The sequence below is a fragment of the Prionailurus viverrinus genome, chromosome F1, assembly GCF_022837055.1.
Source record: "Prionailurus viverrinus isolate Anna chromosome F1, UM_Priviv_1.0, whole genome shotgun sequence".
Classification (NCBI taxonomy): domain Eukaryota; kingdom Metazoa; phylum Chordata; class Mammalia; order Carnivora; family Felidae; genus Prionailurus; species Prionailurus viverrinus.
The window spans coordinates 18451145-18464587 of record NC_062577.1 but is presented as its reverse complement, the minus strand read 5'-3'; the positions used below and the strand labels follow the sequence as shown (position 1 = coordinate 18464587).

The following is a 13443-nucleotide window of genomic DNA, read 5'->3' as shown; positions in this document are numbered from 1 at the left end:
TTGGAGTTCTTCCAGAACATGAGACTGTCACTAATTACAGAACTTCACAATGTGATCACTAGAAATCTGAATAGCTGGTATCAGCAACCTGAAAGGGAGGTTGGGGTGTTACAGGCTTCCTAACTTGCTTATGTTCTCAATTTCATCTCTATTAATATTAATTTCACCCAGCCCATGGCCCATGATTGTCCCAGCACGATGACAGACAGACGGAAGGATGACCAAAGGAAGGAGGCAGGCAGTTAATGAGAAACTAGAAAAGCAGCGTGCTTAATCTATTTAAACAGAATCACTGTATTTTAAGAGCCCCAAGAAACTTCATTTTTTAAAAACGATTTTTGAGTGTAGTTCACACACGATGTTACATTAGTTTCAGGTGGTACAACACAGTGACTCGACAACTCTATACGTGATGCTGTGCCCACAAAGGCAGCTACTATCTGTCACCATACAACACTTTTACAATATACCACTGACTATATTCCCTAACCTGTGCCTTTAATTCCCATGACTTCCTCATTCCATTAACTGAAGCCCGTATCTCCCACTCCCTTTCATCCATTTTGCCCATCCCCCCACCAGACCCCCTCTGAAAGAAACCTCATTTTTAAAAATAAGCAGCTGAACTGGACAACCTCTAAGATTCTAAGAATGGGGAACAACCATCATGAAGCAAAGATCCTATGGTCCAAACACTTAGTGAAGGCGCGCATGCGCGATCAGAGATGAGGCTGAAGAAGCAAAGGGGCCAGACTGTGACAGACCTTCAGGCCATTGTAAGAACTGTTCGTTTTATCATAAAGGCAACAGGAAACCAATGATGTTTTGGTTTTTTTTAATGTCTATATATTTTGAGAGTGCACGTGGGGGGGGGGGGGGGGGCACAGAGAGAAGGGGAGAGAGAAGCCCAAGCAGGATCTGGGCTCAGCACCGAGCTGGACGGGCAGGGCTCAATCTCACAACCGTGAGATCATGACCCGAGCAGAAATCAAGCCTTGGGCGCTTAACCAGGTGACCCACAATGAGGTTTTAAACACGTTTTATAAGCATGTTTCGATTTGCATTTCAGAGAGATAATTCTTCTAAAAAGCCTTCCAAGTACAGGTTACCCTGAACTGAGTTTTAAAACGAGACAAGAGCAGGGTCATTTATGGATAGATAAAATCACCCCTTCAAAGGCACAGAGGCATGGAAAAAATAAAAAAGTAAACAGAGAAAGAAATACAAAGTACAAATACATACTGAGGACGGTGTGTAAAAAATTACACCCTGACTCCAAGGTCACATTGCTAGTCCGTGAACTTACGTCTCTGACTCAATGCCCGGTTTTGCACAGAGAACTTTTAACCTCACAGTGGCATGGAACCAGAAACCTGACCTTTCTGAACAAAACAGATAAGACAATAGAATAGGTAATATAATGTTTGGGTCTTAAACTAAATTAACTCCTCAAGAGAGGTTTCTCCTAACAGTTCACACTAAAGCTACTGTACCTTATTCGTTTCCTTCAGAGCACTTAATATCATCTAACATTATATACATTTCTATTTTTTGGTGTCTTAATGTCTGCCTCCCCCGCCTGACTTTAAACAGTATGTCTTCTTGTTAACCACTGTACATCCAGCTCTCAGCAAAGCAACTTGCAAGACTGTTTACGTGTTAAGTGTATTTCCAAACAGCTTTGGAAACCAAGCCCTAGCACTGAAACTCCTACTCATACCACTGCTGACTACTCAAGGTCTATTACAAAGCAGAAAGTACTTGTCTAGAAGAATTCCCTCACCCTGATTTCTTACTAAAAGCCAGGAGGGAAAAGGGACTAAAAATCACTACTGTTGCTATTGTTAGTAATGGCTGGGACTTAATGTCTGTGATACTGTGTTAGGGGCCTTTATATATTATAAGTCTTAAAACAATCTTCGTAAAATCGGCAACATAATTCCTACTTTACACAGGAGAGATCTAAGCTCGAACAAATCAAGTAATGTGACTTGGTCACAGACCTTGGTGGTCACAAGTAATGTGACCCAAGGTCACAGACCTTGTAAACTAGAGAACCAGGATTAGAACCCCCAGTCTAGATGACCTTAGACATCAAATGACATTATATCACTTTCTACCATACTGGAGCTAAAATATTTTCTTTATGATTAGCACCATAAACCAAAAAAGCAAAAACCTAAAAAAAAGGGAACAATGTACATGTAGCCTGAAAATAGTAGGTAATTTAATAAATTAGTCCTATCACAAAATTTCATGAAATTTGCATTTCATTTCAACACACTAACGTAAAAGAGGTTTACAGTCATAGTGTATTATAATAAATTCCTCCTCCATATTTAAAAAGAAACACTTGTTTGCGAGTTAAGTCTTGAGTGTAACTACTGCATAATCCTTAAAACAAGAAGCCAAAGGTTCAAGATAACCCAGTGGCTAATGAAATTAGAGCTCTAAATTATAATCCTTTTTATTTAAAATAAAATTCATCCTGAGCTGTCTCCCAACTTAAGTCAGACCATGATATTCCTGATATCTTATTTTTATCAATCTAAACTGAGGTGAAACACATTTATTTATCTTCATCTGCTTAAGCAGATCCCTCATCTTATCCAAATGATGTATGTTGCTATTTCTCATCATCTTTACCAACTTCCTAAGCCATTGTTAAACGCTAGAAAACCAGAAAGTGTCATAACCAATGATACATTCATACAAGTGACTATCATGAAATCATTTTATATCACATTGTCAAAGAACATTTTAACACACAAAAAAAACCCACAAAATGTTTAAAAATATATAACTGAACATATAAATTGTTGCTTATTTTGCCGATGTATCTATGATGTACACGCCTACATGTGTCTACACTGTCTGCATGGATCTGTGTGTATGATGGAAGAAAGAAAACAAAATATTGGGGGGTAGAGCAGAACCAGAATGTTCGGTGATATGCAGAACATTACCATCTGACTGGTTTCGATGCTTTGGATTCTCACTAATGTAAAATAAGGAGTAACTCCCACCTATAAGGTTTTCAATAAAGCTCTAAAATTATGTAACTTCTTACCACAAGTAGCAACTTACACTGACACCACTTTATAGCTTTCAAAGAGCATTTTTAAAGTATCTGATTGAGGGGCGCCTGGGTGGCGCAGTCGGTTAAGCGTCCGACTTCAGCCAGGTCGCGATCTCGCGGTCCGTGAGTTCGAGCCCCGCGTCCGGCTCTGGGCTGATGGCTCGGAGCCTGGAGCCTGTTTCCGATTCTGTGTCTCCCTCTCTCTCTGCCCCTCCCCCGTTCATGCTCTGTCTCTCTCTGTCCCAAAAATAAAATAAAAAACGTTGAAAAAAAAATTAAAAAAAAAAAAAGTATCTGATTGAGTTGTTGTTCCTCTGTTAACCTATTCTATACAGAGCGTTCTGAGCCAGCATGAGGACAGAAAACATGTCTTCAGAATCCCAGCACCTAACATATTGCCTGACAAAAGAACTGACTAGTTGGTAATTCAAGGAGCTAGATTACTGAACATTCCCTGAGAGGGCAATATAACAGGCACCTATCTGCATTTTATAACCAACGAAATCCTAAGAACAATAAACTGATTTTCCCAAGGTTCATCAAAGGAGACTAGAGACTGACTCATCTACGCATTTAGGCAAAATGAGAAAGGGAAATATCAGAAGGCTACAGTCACACAGCCAAAAGATTTGACCAGAAGGTCAAGGGAAGGAAAGTAGAATGGACAGTTGTAATAGAGGCTGTTAGGTGTCAACCTACTTTTCTTCCTAACTCGATCCTGCTCCGTGAAACTTAGATGAAACGGCTCGAATCACTTGGACAACAAAAAAGAGGATCACAGCCTACAATGGTACAGCACAGAGGTAGAAGGGACCAGGGTCCTGGAGGGCCACAGAGTCACCATAACCGTCCTAGACTTCCCACCTCTACATCATTTACATGAGAGGGCAATACACATCTATCTTGTTTAAGCCACAATTATTTGTGTTTCTCTTGTGTTTATCTTGTGTGAGCACAACCTAACCTCAAAGTATACAATAATCAAAGAATTTCTAAGCCGAAAAGACTCAGACTTACTTATGTCTCCAGCAGTCTTGCCAATATATCAAATAGACTGGCACTCTCCAAAAACTTTTTTGGAAGAGGTTCCTTGGATGAGCAATAAACCATGAAAGGAAGTCCTCATTTGCAGACATGCCATCCCAGCCTTACTCATGACAGTTTGCTCATTTATAATAGTTAGGCAATAGCATAAGGTATTGATGTGTAAAATAGTATTGGAAATGCTACAACAGAAGGAAATGAAATATGTTGCAATATGTGTTTTTAAGAAATAGAAACAGGAAGTAATTTTTCATCCCCTCACATGAGACCTAGCATTCCCTCTACAAAGCTGTCTACATTAATAAAAGCTCCATGATAATCAACGGCATCAAGGCACTCCCTTTTTAACTCTTCTCATCCTCTTTTCTCTGGAAACTGTCCTCAAGGGTAAAGACAGGAACTGAGTGTCTAGGCCAGGGCTGTACCATACGGCCCTGCCCTTCTGGCCAAAATCCCAATTCTCCCTCTCGAAGATCTACAACTCTGAGCTTAAAAAGAGGGACAAAAACCTTATTAACTGAAAAATTCAGAAATATCTGAACTCTTGCTACTAAAGCCCTTTTCCATTTTCAAAAGCTAAAGTGTTCAACTTCTAGGATTCCCAGAGATACATTAATATCTTTCAAATGTATTTTCTTTTCCTTAAATAAGCCAAAGTAGGTTTCTTTTACTTGCAACCAAAGAAATAATTTGATAGTTTCACTAACACAATGTTAAAACGAAGCTAATTTATTAACATAAGTTGGTTGGGACTTCATCACTTGAGTTTCTCTTGGACTAGTCCAAGCGCTTTTAAGTCTGATTACAACACAATTCTGAGCATTTCAAAAGGTCACGACTCGGGGTTACACAATGTTGTATGATCCCACCAGCACCGGATTTTTTTTTTTTTTTTTTTTTTTTTGTAATTAAGTACTTAAAAATTTCTGATGACAGCACTTGGACCTAGATGTGACCTTAAGAGATTCAATCAGTTCAACCACTAGTTTCATCATCTCTTGTTCCTCTTCCCTTCAGACTGAAGAGCTTGCTCAGTACTTGACAACCCTTTGCACACCTTTCTTTAACATGAGCTCTTCCATCTTTCAGAGGGCTCTTTGTCGGTCATATTTAGCAAATGAGCATACAGTACACCCAGTTAAATGTGAACCTGACACAAAGGGCTTTTTTGGCCTAATTATGTCTCAAATATTGCATGATGACTAAAAAATTATTTGTTGTTTATCTGGAATAAACAAACAACAAATAAATGTAAGCCTACTGTACTTTATCTGACAACTCCAGTTCTGTGGAGCTAAAAGAGTCGCCCCATAAAATCTACAGACTACCCATTCCTTTCACACCACAAAAACAGTGAATTAGGAACAAAAGTTTAAGTGAGCGACACAATGACACAGACTATTGGAGCTGAAGGGGGCCCTGGAGGTAGCTAGCCCCATGTCCTCACCTTAAAGATTAGGGGAAGATGGTCCAATGTAGTTGAGTGACCAAATGGGTTAGAGCAGGACTCCAAATTACAAATAACTACAAAGATTCTTGATTTTCGTTTGTTTTAAAAATTATTTCTAAAAACCCAAAAGAGAAAAGAAGTCCATTTTATGGCTCCAAACAATATTCACATACCTGTCACCTCAATGGTCATCTCACATTAGTAAATATGAAGTCACAAAACAACAAAATATAAGCAGTTAAGAAATCGCTCTTGTATAAAAAAAAAAAAAAGAAATCGCTCTTGTAAGTGGGATAATTTAATGAAATTATGTACGTAAAACGTAAAACACCTAGTACAAGTTGTGGCCCATAACAAGACATCTAAATGTAGTTCCCTTCTCCTCCCTGCCTGTTTACTCAGTAATACTGAAGTATCACAATAGCTTCCTATCTTTTGTCTCCAAACTCTATACATCATCTTCAACTTCAGATCAGCACTGCATTCCTAATACATCTCCCTCAAAAGCATTCCAATTAATAAACAATGTCTATCTCTTTAGATATCAAATTGCCAATAAAAACATTCCTAAGACGGGGCGCCTGGGTGGCGCAGTCGGTTAAGCGTCCGACTTCAGCCAGGTCACGATCTCGCGGTCCGTGAGTTCGAGCCCCGCGTCGGGCTCTGGGCTGATGGCTCAGAGCCTGGAGCCTGTTTCCGATTGTGTGTCTCCCTCTCTCTCTGCCCCTCCCCCGTTCATGCTCTGTCTCTCTCTGTCCCAAAAATAAATAAACGTTGAAAAAAAAAAAATTTAAAAAAAAAAAAAACAAAACAAAAAAACATTCCTAAGTCAAATCACCAAAAGTTCACCAAAAGAATTTTAGTGATTTCATTTAGAAAGCACTGTGTAATAAAGGCAGAGTACAGACTCAGGGTACACACTAGGTGTAAAGTATAAAGTATACAGGAGGGAGGACATCGGTTCAAGCTGGTACTTAGAAAACTGTGGAAGCGGGAACAGGAACTACAACTTCAAGGACAGACAGTATTCTGACTGGTGAAACAGGAAGTTAAAGAAAGTTTCAAGTGGAAGGAGCTTTCCGAACAGGGCATGAAGGCAGAGAAGCAAATGCTTTACAATCTAGCTTTACAATTTTGCAACTGTATTTTTCTTTCTATCGTGCCCCAACAGGGGTGCAGATGCTGATCAAGTGTCATTTCTGATAGACGGCGTGAGCCTCTTACCTCCACGCTTGTGCTCGAGCTACGTCCTCCCCAACAACAGGGAGCGAATCTTGCTCCACTATGTCACCAGCACTGGTACAACACAGAGTAATAAATACTAGATTAACCAATATCCACCTTCCCTTTCCCCTCAGTTTCTTTTCCATTCTTTCACTCATTTCTTTCTCTCCTTCAGATCCTCCTAACTGACCAAACTAAAAACGTAATACTTTTATTCACTGATTAATATGTAAAGCGGATAAGTAGGATATTCTCTTCATAACAAAGCTTGCAACTTAAATCCTTGAAACCTCCCCCCTCTGCCCACCATGTGGCTTTCCCCTGACCTCTGCTTCCCACTCCATACTCCCTCCCTTTCCTCTTTGGATTTGAGATTCTGCATTCAAAAAGAATTCCTCTCCCACTTCAGATTTTTTTTTTAAATAAACAGTAACGACAGCCGGTTCACTTATTTGAAAATTTCCCTCACAAACAGAACAGATAAGGGCTTTGTGTTCTTGCTGGGCGGTGGAGAAGGAACAAGAGGAACAGAAGGGGAATTAGAAAAGTAACAGAACATAAACCCAGGTGTGTCCAGCCAGTCTAGAGGAATAAGGGTCAGAAATACTCTAGCCTGCCACAAAAACAAAATTTCTTTTATCACTATATTTGCAAGAATAAGCCCTTAAAAACAGCACATGCGCCCTTAAAGATTTTTCTTTTGCTAGCCAAAATTATAAATTATCCCTTAGATAAGTGAAGGTTACCTAATAATCAACTCTTTAAACAGTCACTCACAACGGAACAAATTATTAAATGGAAAAGACATGCACCAGAAATGATCTTGATCACTGCAGTCATGAAGGCTTATACAGGTAACCCAATAAAATCAGAAAAAAATAAATAAAAACTTAACACACTGTTAGCTCGAAGTCTAGACTCACGGTTTCAAGCATAGTAAATACACCACTGAATACTACTTTATAAAAATACAATGAGTCAGGGCCGCCTGGGTGGCTTGAGTTAGTTAAGTGCCCGACTTAGGCTCAGGTCATGATCTCACAGATCGTGATTTTGAGCCCTGTGTTGGGCTGTGCCAACAGCTGAGAGCCTAAACCCTGCTTTGGATTCTCCCTCTCTCTCTCTGCACCCCCACTTGCTCGCTCGCTCTCTCAAAAAATGAGTAAACAAACAAAAAATACAGTGAGTCATTACACTGTAGAAATCACAAACACACTGAACGGATGAGTGGGGGTAGAGAGAGGTCTGTTAATGTTAAGCAAATAGGTACTTGTACTAAAACTTCCAGTGCCAGCCAGCATCATCCCTGGACTGAAAAAATGCTGTACTTCCAAAAGATTAGACAAAAGGAAAAGCTTTCTGTCCCGGACTAGAGAACAACTGGAAAACGAGCACTTATAATTACAAGACACTAATACCAAAGCGGATGTAAACAATCTTGCACATAGTGTTTCATGAAATATGATTACAAAAATATCTAAATTTAAATTATCCTATATAAAGGCACATATGCACACTAAATTAATAAATAAAAACAGGCCTATTTCATCATTAATGGATGTGTACACACTCAAGGTGACCCAATAAGGTTTGGAAGTGATCTTCTCATTGGAAAAAAGACTGCCTTGGATTTGAAGTCACATTACATTTAGGCACATACAGTATTAGTTCAGAGTAAAAAAAAAAAAAAATCTTCTTTGTCTTCTAGCATTTCCTGAGGGCACCGCTGAATTCTGAACTGTAGAACAGTCTGCCTCACTTGAAATGGCTCCATGTTGTTTTTGACTTGGTATTTCTTCTTTATCCCTAACGAGGAATCTTACTGGAGACTTAATCCTTACTATGAACCACAATAGATCCTTTCATAAAATACCTCCACAGATATTCACACATTCAACTATATCGTGGTTCACAAAAATCAAGTTCTGCTGGCAAAAGCCCCGAAGTGAGAGTGATGGACAGGATGGAAGAGAAAAAAGCAATCTGGTTTTTAAATGTAGGATGCAAAGTGGCAGACCTTATCTTCCTGTTCCACAGCAGGATAGTGTCAACTGATAAGAAAGGTAAATTAATCCTTAAGCAAGTGAGCATTAAAAACTTTAGGAAACAGAGCTCCCTACCCTAACTCTACATCGTTTCTAAACCATGGAGCTACTTACCTCTGCCTCTGCTGTCAACCGTAGCTTCTTTGCCATCAACTGTTTTATGTCAATCCTACCTAAAGAAAGAAAAAAAGGTAACTTTTAAGTTGATGGATACAGCTAACCAGCACAATTTCTTTTCTTTTTTTTAAAGTTTATTTATTCATTTTGGGGAGGGGAGGTAGGGAGAGGGAGAACCCCAAGCAGACTCCATACTGTCAGTGCAGAGCCCAACACAGGGCTCAAACTCTCGAACCATGAAATCATGATCTGGGCCAAAGTGAGACTCTTAACTGACTGAGCCTCCCAGGCGCCCCTAACCAGCACTATTTAAATCATGAAGTTGAAAATCAAGCAGAAGAGGATGACTATGTAAATTACGGTAAAACCACAAAACATGACACCTCTTAAAAAATGAAGCATGGGCACTATCAGCAGAAGGAAATTTATACATAATTTATACAGAAGAAGACAGGTGCCTGAGTGGCTTAGTCAGTTGAGCATCCAACTCTTGATTTCAGCTCAGGTCATGATCCCAGGGTCATGGGATCGAGCCCTGCATCAGGATCTGCGCTGACAGCGGAGCCTGCTTAAGAGTCTCCCTCTCTCCCTCTCCCTCTCTGGACCTGGGTGACTTAGTCAGCTAAGTGTCTGACTTCAGCTGAGGTCATGATCTTTCAGTTTGAGTTCTAGCCCCGCATCAGGCTGTGTGCTGACAGCTCAGAGCCTGGAGCCTGCTTCGGATTCTGTGTCTCCCTCTCTCTCTCTGCCCCTCCCCCACTCATGCTCTGTCTCTTTCTCTCTCTCTCTCTCTCTCTCTCTCTCTCTCTCAAAAATAAACATTAAGGGGCACCTGGGTGGCTCAGTCGGTTAAGCGTCCGACTTCGACTCAGGTCACGATCTCGCGGTCCGTGAGTTCGAGCCCCACATCGGGCTCTGGGCTGACGGCTCAGAGCCTGGAGCCTGCTTCCGATTCTGTGTCTCCCTCTCTCTCTGCCCCTCCCCCGTTCATGCTCTGTCTCTCTCTGTCTCAAAAATAAATAAACGTTAAAAAAAATTTTTTTTAAGTAAAAAAAAATAAACATTAAAAAAAATTTTTTTAAAGGTTCTCTCTCTCCCTCTGCCCCTCCCTCGTGTTTCTCAAAAAAAAAAAAAAAAAAGGTTAAAGGAAAAAAAACAACTACTGTATGTACATACAACGTTCACAACATTAATCATATGATGCTATAAGAGCCAATACTGACAGTATGAGAAATTAGACTCTGTGAATGGATCTTGCAACTGTAACTACTAAAATGCACACGCAACCATAGAAAAATTAGATACATTGGACTTCATCAAAAATTTTTAAAATTTTTTTTGCTGCAAAGGACAACATGAGAAAAGCAGAAAGACAACACACAAAATAAGACAAAAAAAATCTGCCAATCTGATCAGGAACTCGTATGTATAGAGCACTCTAAAGTATATATATTGGAGCACCTGGCTGGCTCATTCGGTTAAGTGCCGACTCGTTATTTCAGCTTAGGCCATGATCTCATGGGTTCGTGAGACTGAGCCCCACGTCAGACTGTGCTGACAGTGCAAAGCCTGCTTCAGATTCTCTCTCGCCCTCTCTCTCTGCCCTCTCCTACTTGCTCGCTCTCTCTCAAAAATAAACATTTAAAAAAATAAAATATATAAAGAACTCTTACAACTCAATAATAAAAAGACAAGTGATCCAATTTAAACATGGGCAAAGTATCTGAACAAACATTGCTCCCTGAAAGATACACAAATAGCCAACATCACATGAAAAGATGCTCCACATCACTGGCCACCAAGGAAATGCAAATCAAAACATGAAGAAATACCACTTCATACCCACCAGGGGGCTATAATCAAAAATAGCAAGTGCTGGCCATTGTATACCATAAGCTTACACAATGTTAATGCGTCAGTTTTATCTCAATAATGCTGGTGGGGAGAAAACAGCTGTACATGTAGGAAATTCTGAGAACAGTATTACTTAAGGACTGGATGTGACAGCTCTTCTAGGATACAATTAGAGAAGTGTCTACAAACACCTGTAACAGGGCGCCTGGGTGGCTCGGTAGGTTAAACGTCCAAACTCTTGGTCTCAGCTCAGGTCACAATCTGATGCCCAGCCAAAAACTGGTATATGAATGTTTACAGAAGCATTATTTATATTAACAGAAAGTGAAACAACTCAAATATCCATTAACTGATTAACAGAATGTGGTCGAGCCACAGAATGGGATATCACCCAGCAATAACAGGAGAAACACTCATACACACTTCAATATGGATGAAACTTGAAAACATGCTGAATGAAAGTCAGTCACAAAAGATTTACACGTTGTAGGACTCCATTAGATGAAATCCAACATAGACAATTCTACAGAGACAGAAGGTTTGTGGTTGTCCAGGGGTCAGGGGCAGGAGGGTGAGGAATAGGGAATGCCTGCATAATGCGCACACGGTTGTTTTGGGGTTTCTTTTTTTGGGGGGGGGGGGCGGGGAGAAAATAATCTAAAATTCATTTCATTCTAATCTCCTTATTCTGAAAGATTCCTTTCTGTATATTAAGTCGCATTAATGTAGCTCCCTAATGTTTAATTTAACTGAGGTTATCAGTCTATTATTAATCTAACCTGAGCACCTTCTTCATGATTTTCAAGAAAAGTTGATTTTCAAGGTCTTAAAATATTTGTTTTTTATGAGAACCTGTTGTTCTTTATGACTCCCATACTCACCGTACATTGTGATTTATGACTGTCATGGACTCAAAGACAGTTCCTTAACTTCACAGTGAATCACAGTACTACTATAATTTAAGCAAGCAGGCGGACTGTCTGCTCTTTTATTCTATTTTATTTTAAAGTTCATTTATTTGAGAAAGAGACATTGTGAGCAGGGGAGGGGCAGAGAGAGAGGGAGAGAATGAGAATCCCAAGCAGGCTCTGTGCTACTAGCTACAGAGTCCAACGTGGGGCTCAAACTCACAACCTCATGAGATCGTGACCTGAGACGAAAACCAAGAGTCACTCACTTAACCGCCTGAGCCACCCAGGCACCTGTCTGCCCTTTTAATAAAATAAGGGTAGAGTTCATTTTGAATGAAATTTGCCTCCATTCATGAGCCTGTCTTTACACACAGTATCTTGCATAATAGCTTAGCCAAGTTTTAGCTTTTGATATCTTTATTAAACATTTAAGTTTTCTTGGTAAAATTTCTAACTTGTATCCTTCCTATCTACAGAAAGAAAATAAAATTATTTAAATAAAAAAATTTTTTAAAGTTTTTCTTTGGCAAAAGATTCACAGCTTAAAGCAACACTTTTAACATAACTTGAAAAATTAAATGTCAATGCAGAAGCTAATGTCTACTCTATTGAACTTGGTGCCCATTAACAGTTGTATGCAACTGCTCATTTTGCTTACTAAAATAATGTTATTGGAACCTCTTGTTAACGTTAGATTTTCCTTTGAATGAGAGTTTTACTGAAATTCACTTAAGTTCAACATAGACTTAGTGATCTTGAAATGGTACCTTTTTCATTTTTGTATTTTTTTCAAAGCATACCTTCAGATATTATAGTATCTTCTTCCAGAAAAGGAATTTTGTAATCTGATACTAAATGCTATTTCATCTTTTTAAAATTTTTTTAATGTTTATTAATATTTTTTGAGAGAGACAGAAAGAGACAGAGCGAGACAGAGCACGAGTGGGGAGACGCAGAGAAAGAAGAAGACACAGAATCCGAACCAGGCTCCAGGCTCCGAGCTATCAGCACAGAGCCTGATACGGGGCTCAAACTCACAAACCATGAGATCATGACCTGAGCCAAAGTCGGACACTCAACAGACAGAGCCACCCAGGCGCTCCTATTTTATCTTTTTAATTGAAATGTCAAGGTGTCTACTCTACCATAGGAACCAATAATATCAGACATCATCATGTGTAGAGAGATTTTCCACACAAATAAATGGATAGAACAGAACAGAATGTGAGCTGAAACATATGAAGACCACCACTTCTCTTTGCTGTCTTTGTAAAAACCTATAATGTAACTTTGCATCATTTTAGTAGTATCTTTTAATGAGAATTTACATTTTCTTATCTATTTTCCTTGGCAAAATTTACCTGAGTATTTTTGTTTCAGAATCAACAATTGCTACTGTATATTCTACTTAAAAGAAGGAGTGAAGGGCATTCTAAGTTATAAGTAATTTCCTAGAAATACTTTGCAGGTTAAAAAAGAAAACCACAGGCCAAAAATGGGAGTCACATATGCCAGGCCAAGTCATTAGGTTAGGAACCTAACCTAATTAAAGTTTCTACCACTTCCTGAAATGCAGTTTTACCCAATCAGGAATTCTCTGGTCAGTATCAGTGAGGTCATCAGTCACATGGGCTTCTACATCCCACCCCCTCCCAAAGGAAGAGAAGGTAATCCACCCAATAAGACTCCTGCCCTTTCTTTTACTAATCGTCCTGCCCA

General features: G+C 39.5%; 1 protein-coding gene across 2 annotated transcripts in view; it reads right to left on the bottom strand.

Moving 5' to 3' along the window:
* SOAT1 (sterol O-acyltransferase 1) overlaps positions 1-13443 on the bottom strand; it is an 84917-nt gene that overhangs the window by 31631 nt on the left and 39843 nt on the right. For both annotated transcript variants that reach the window (XM_047840245.1, XM_047840246.1), the window contains one exon: positions 8957-9015. In XM_047840245.1, the coding sequence (XP_047696201.1) occupies positions 8957-9015 (59 nt within the window). The remainder of the gene's footprint in view (positions 1-8956; positions 9016-13443) is intronic.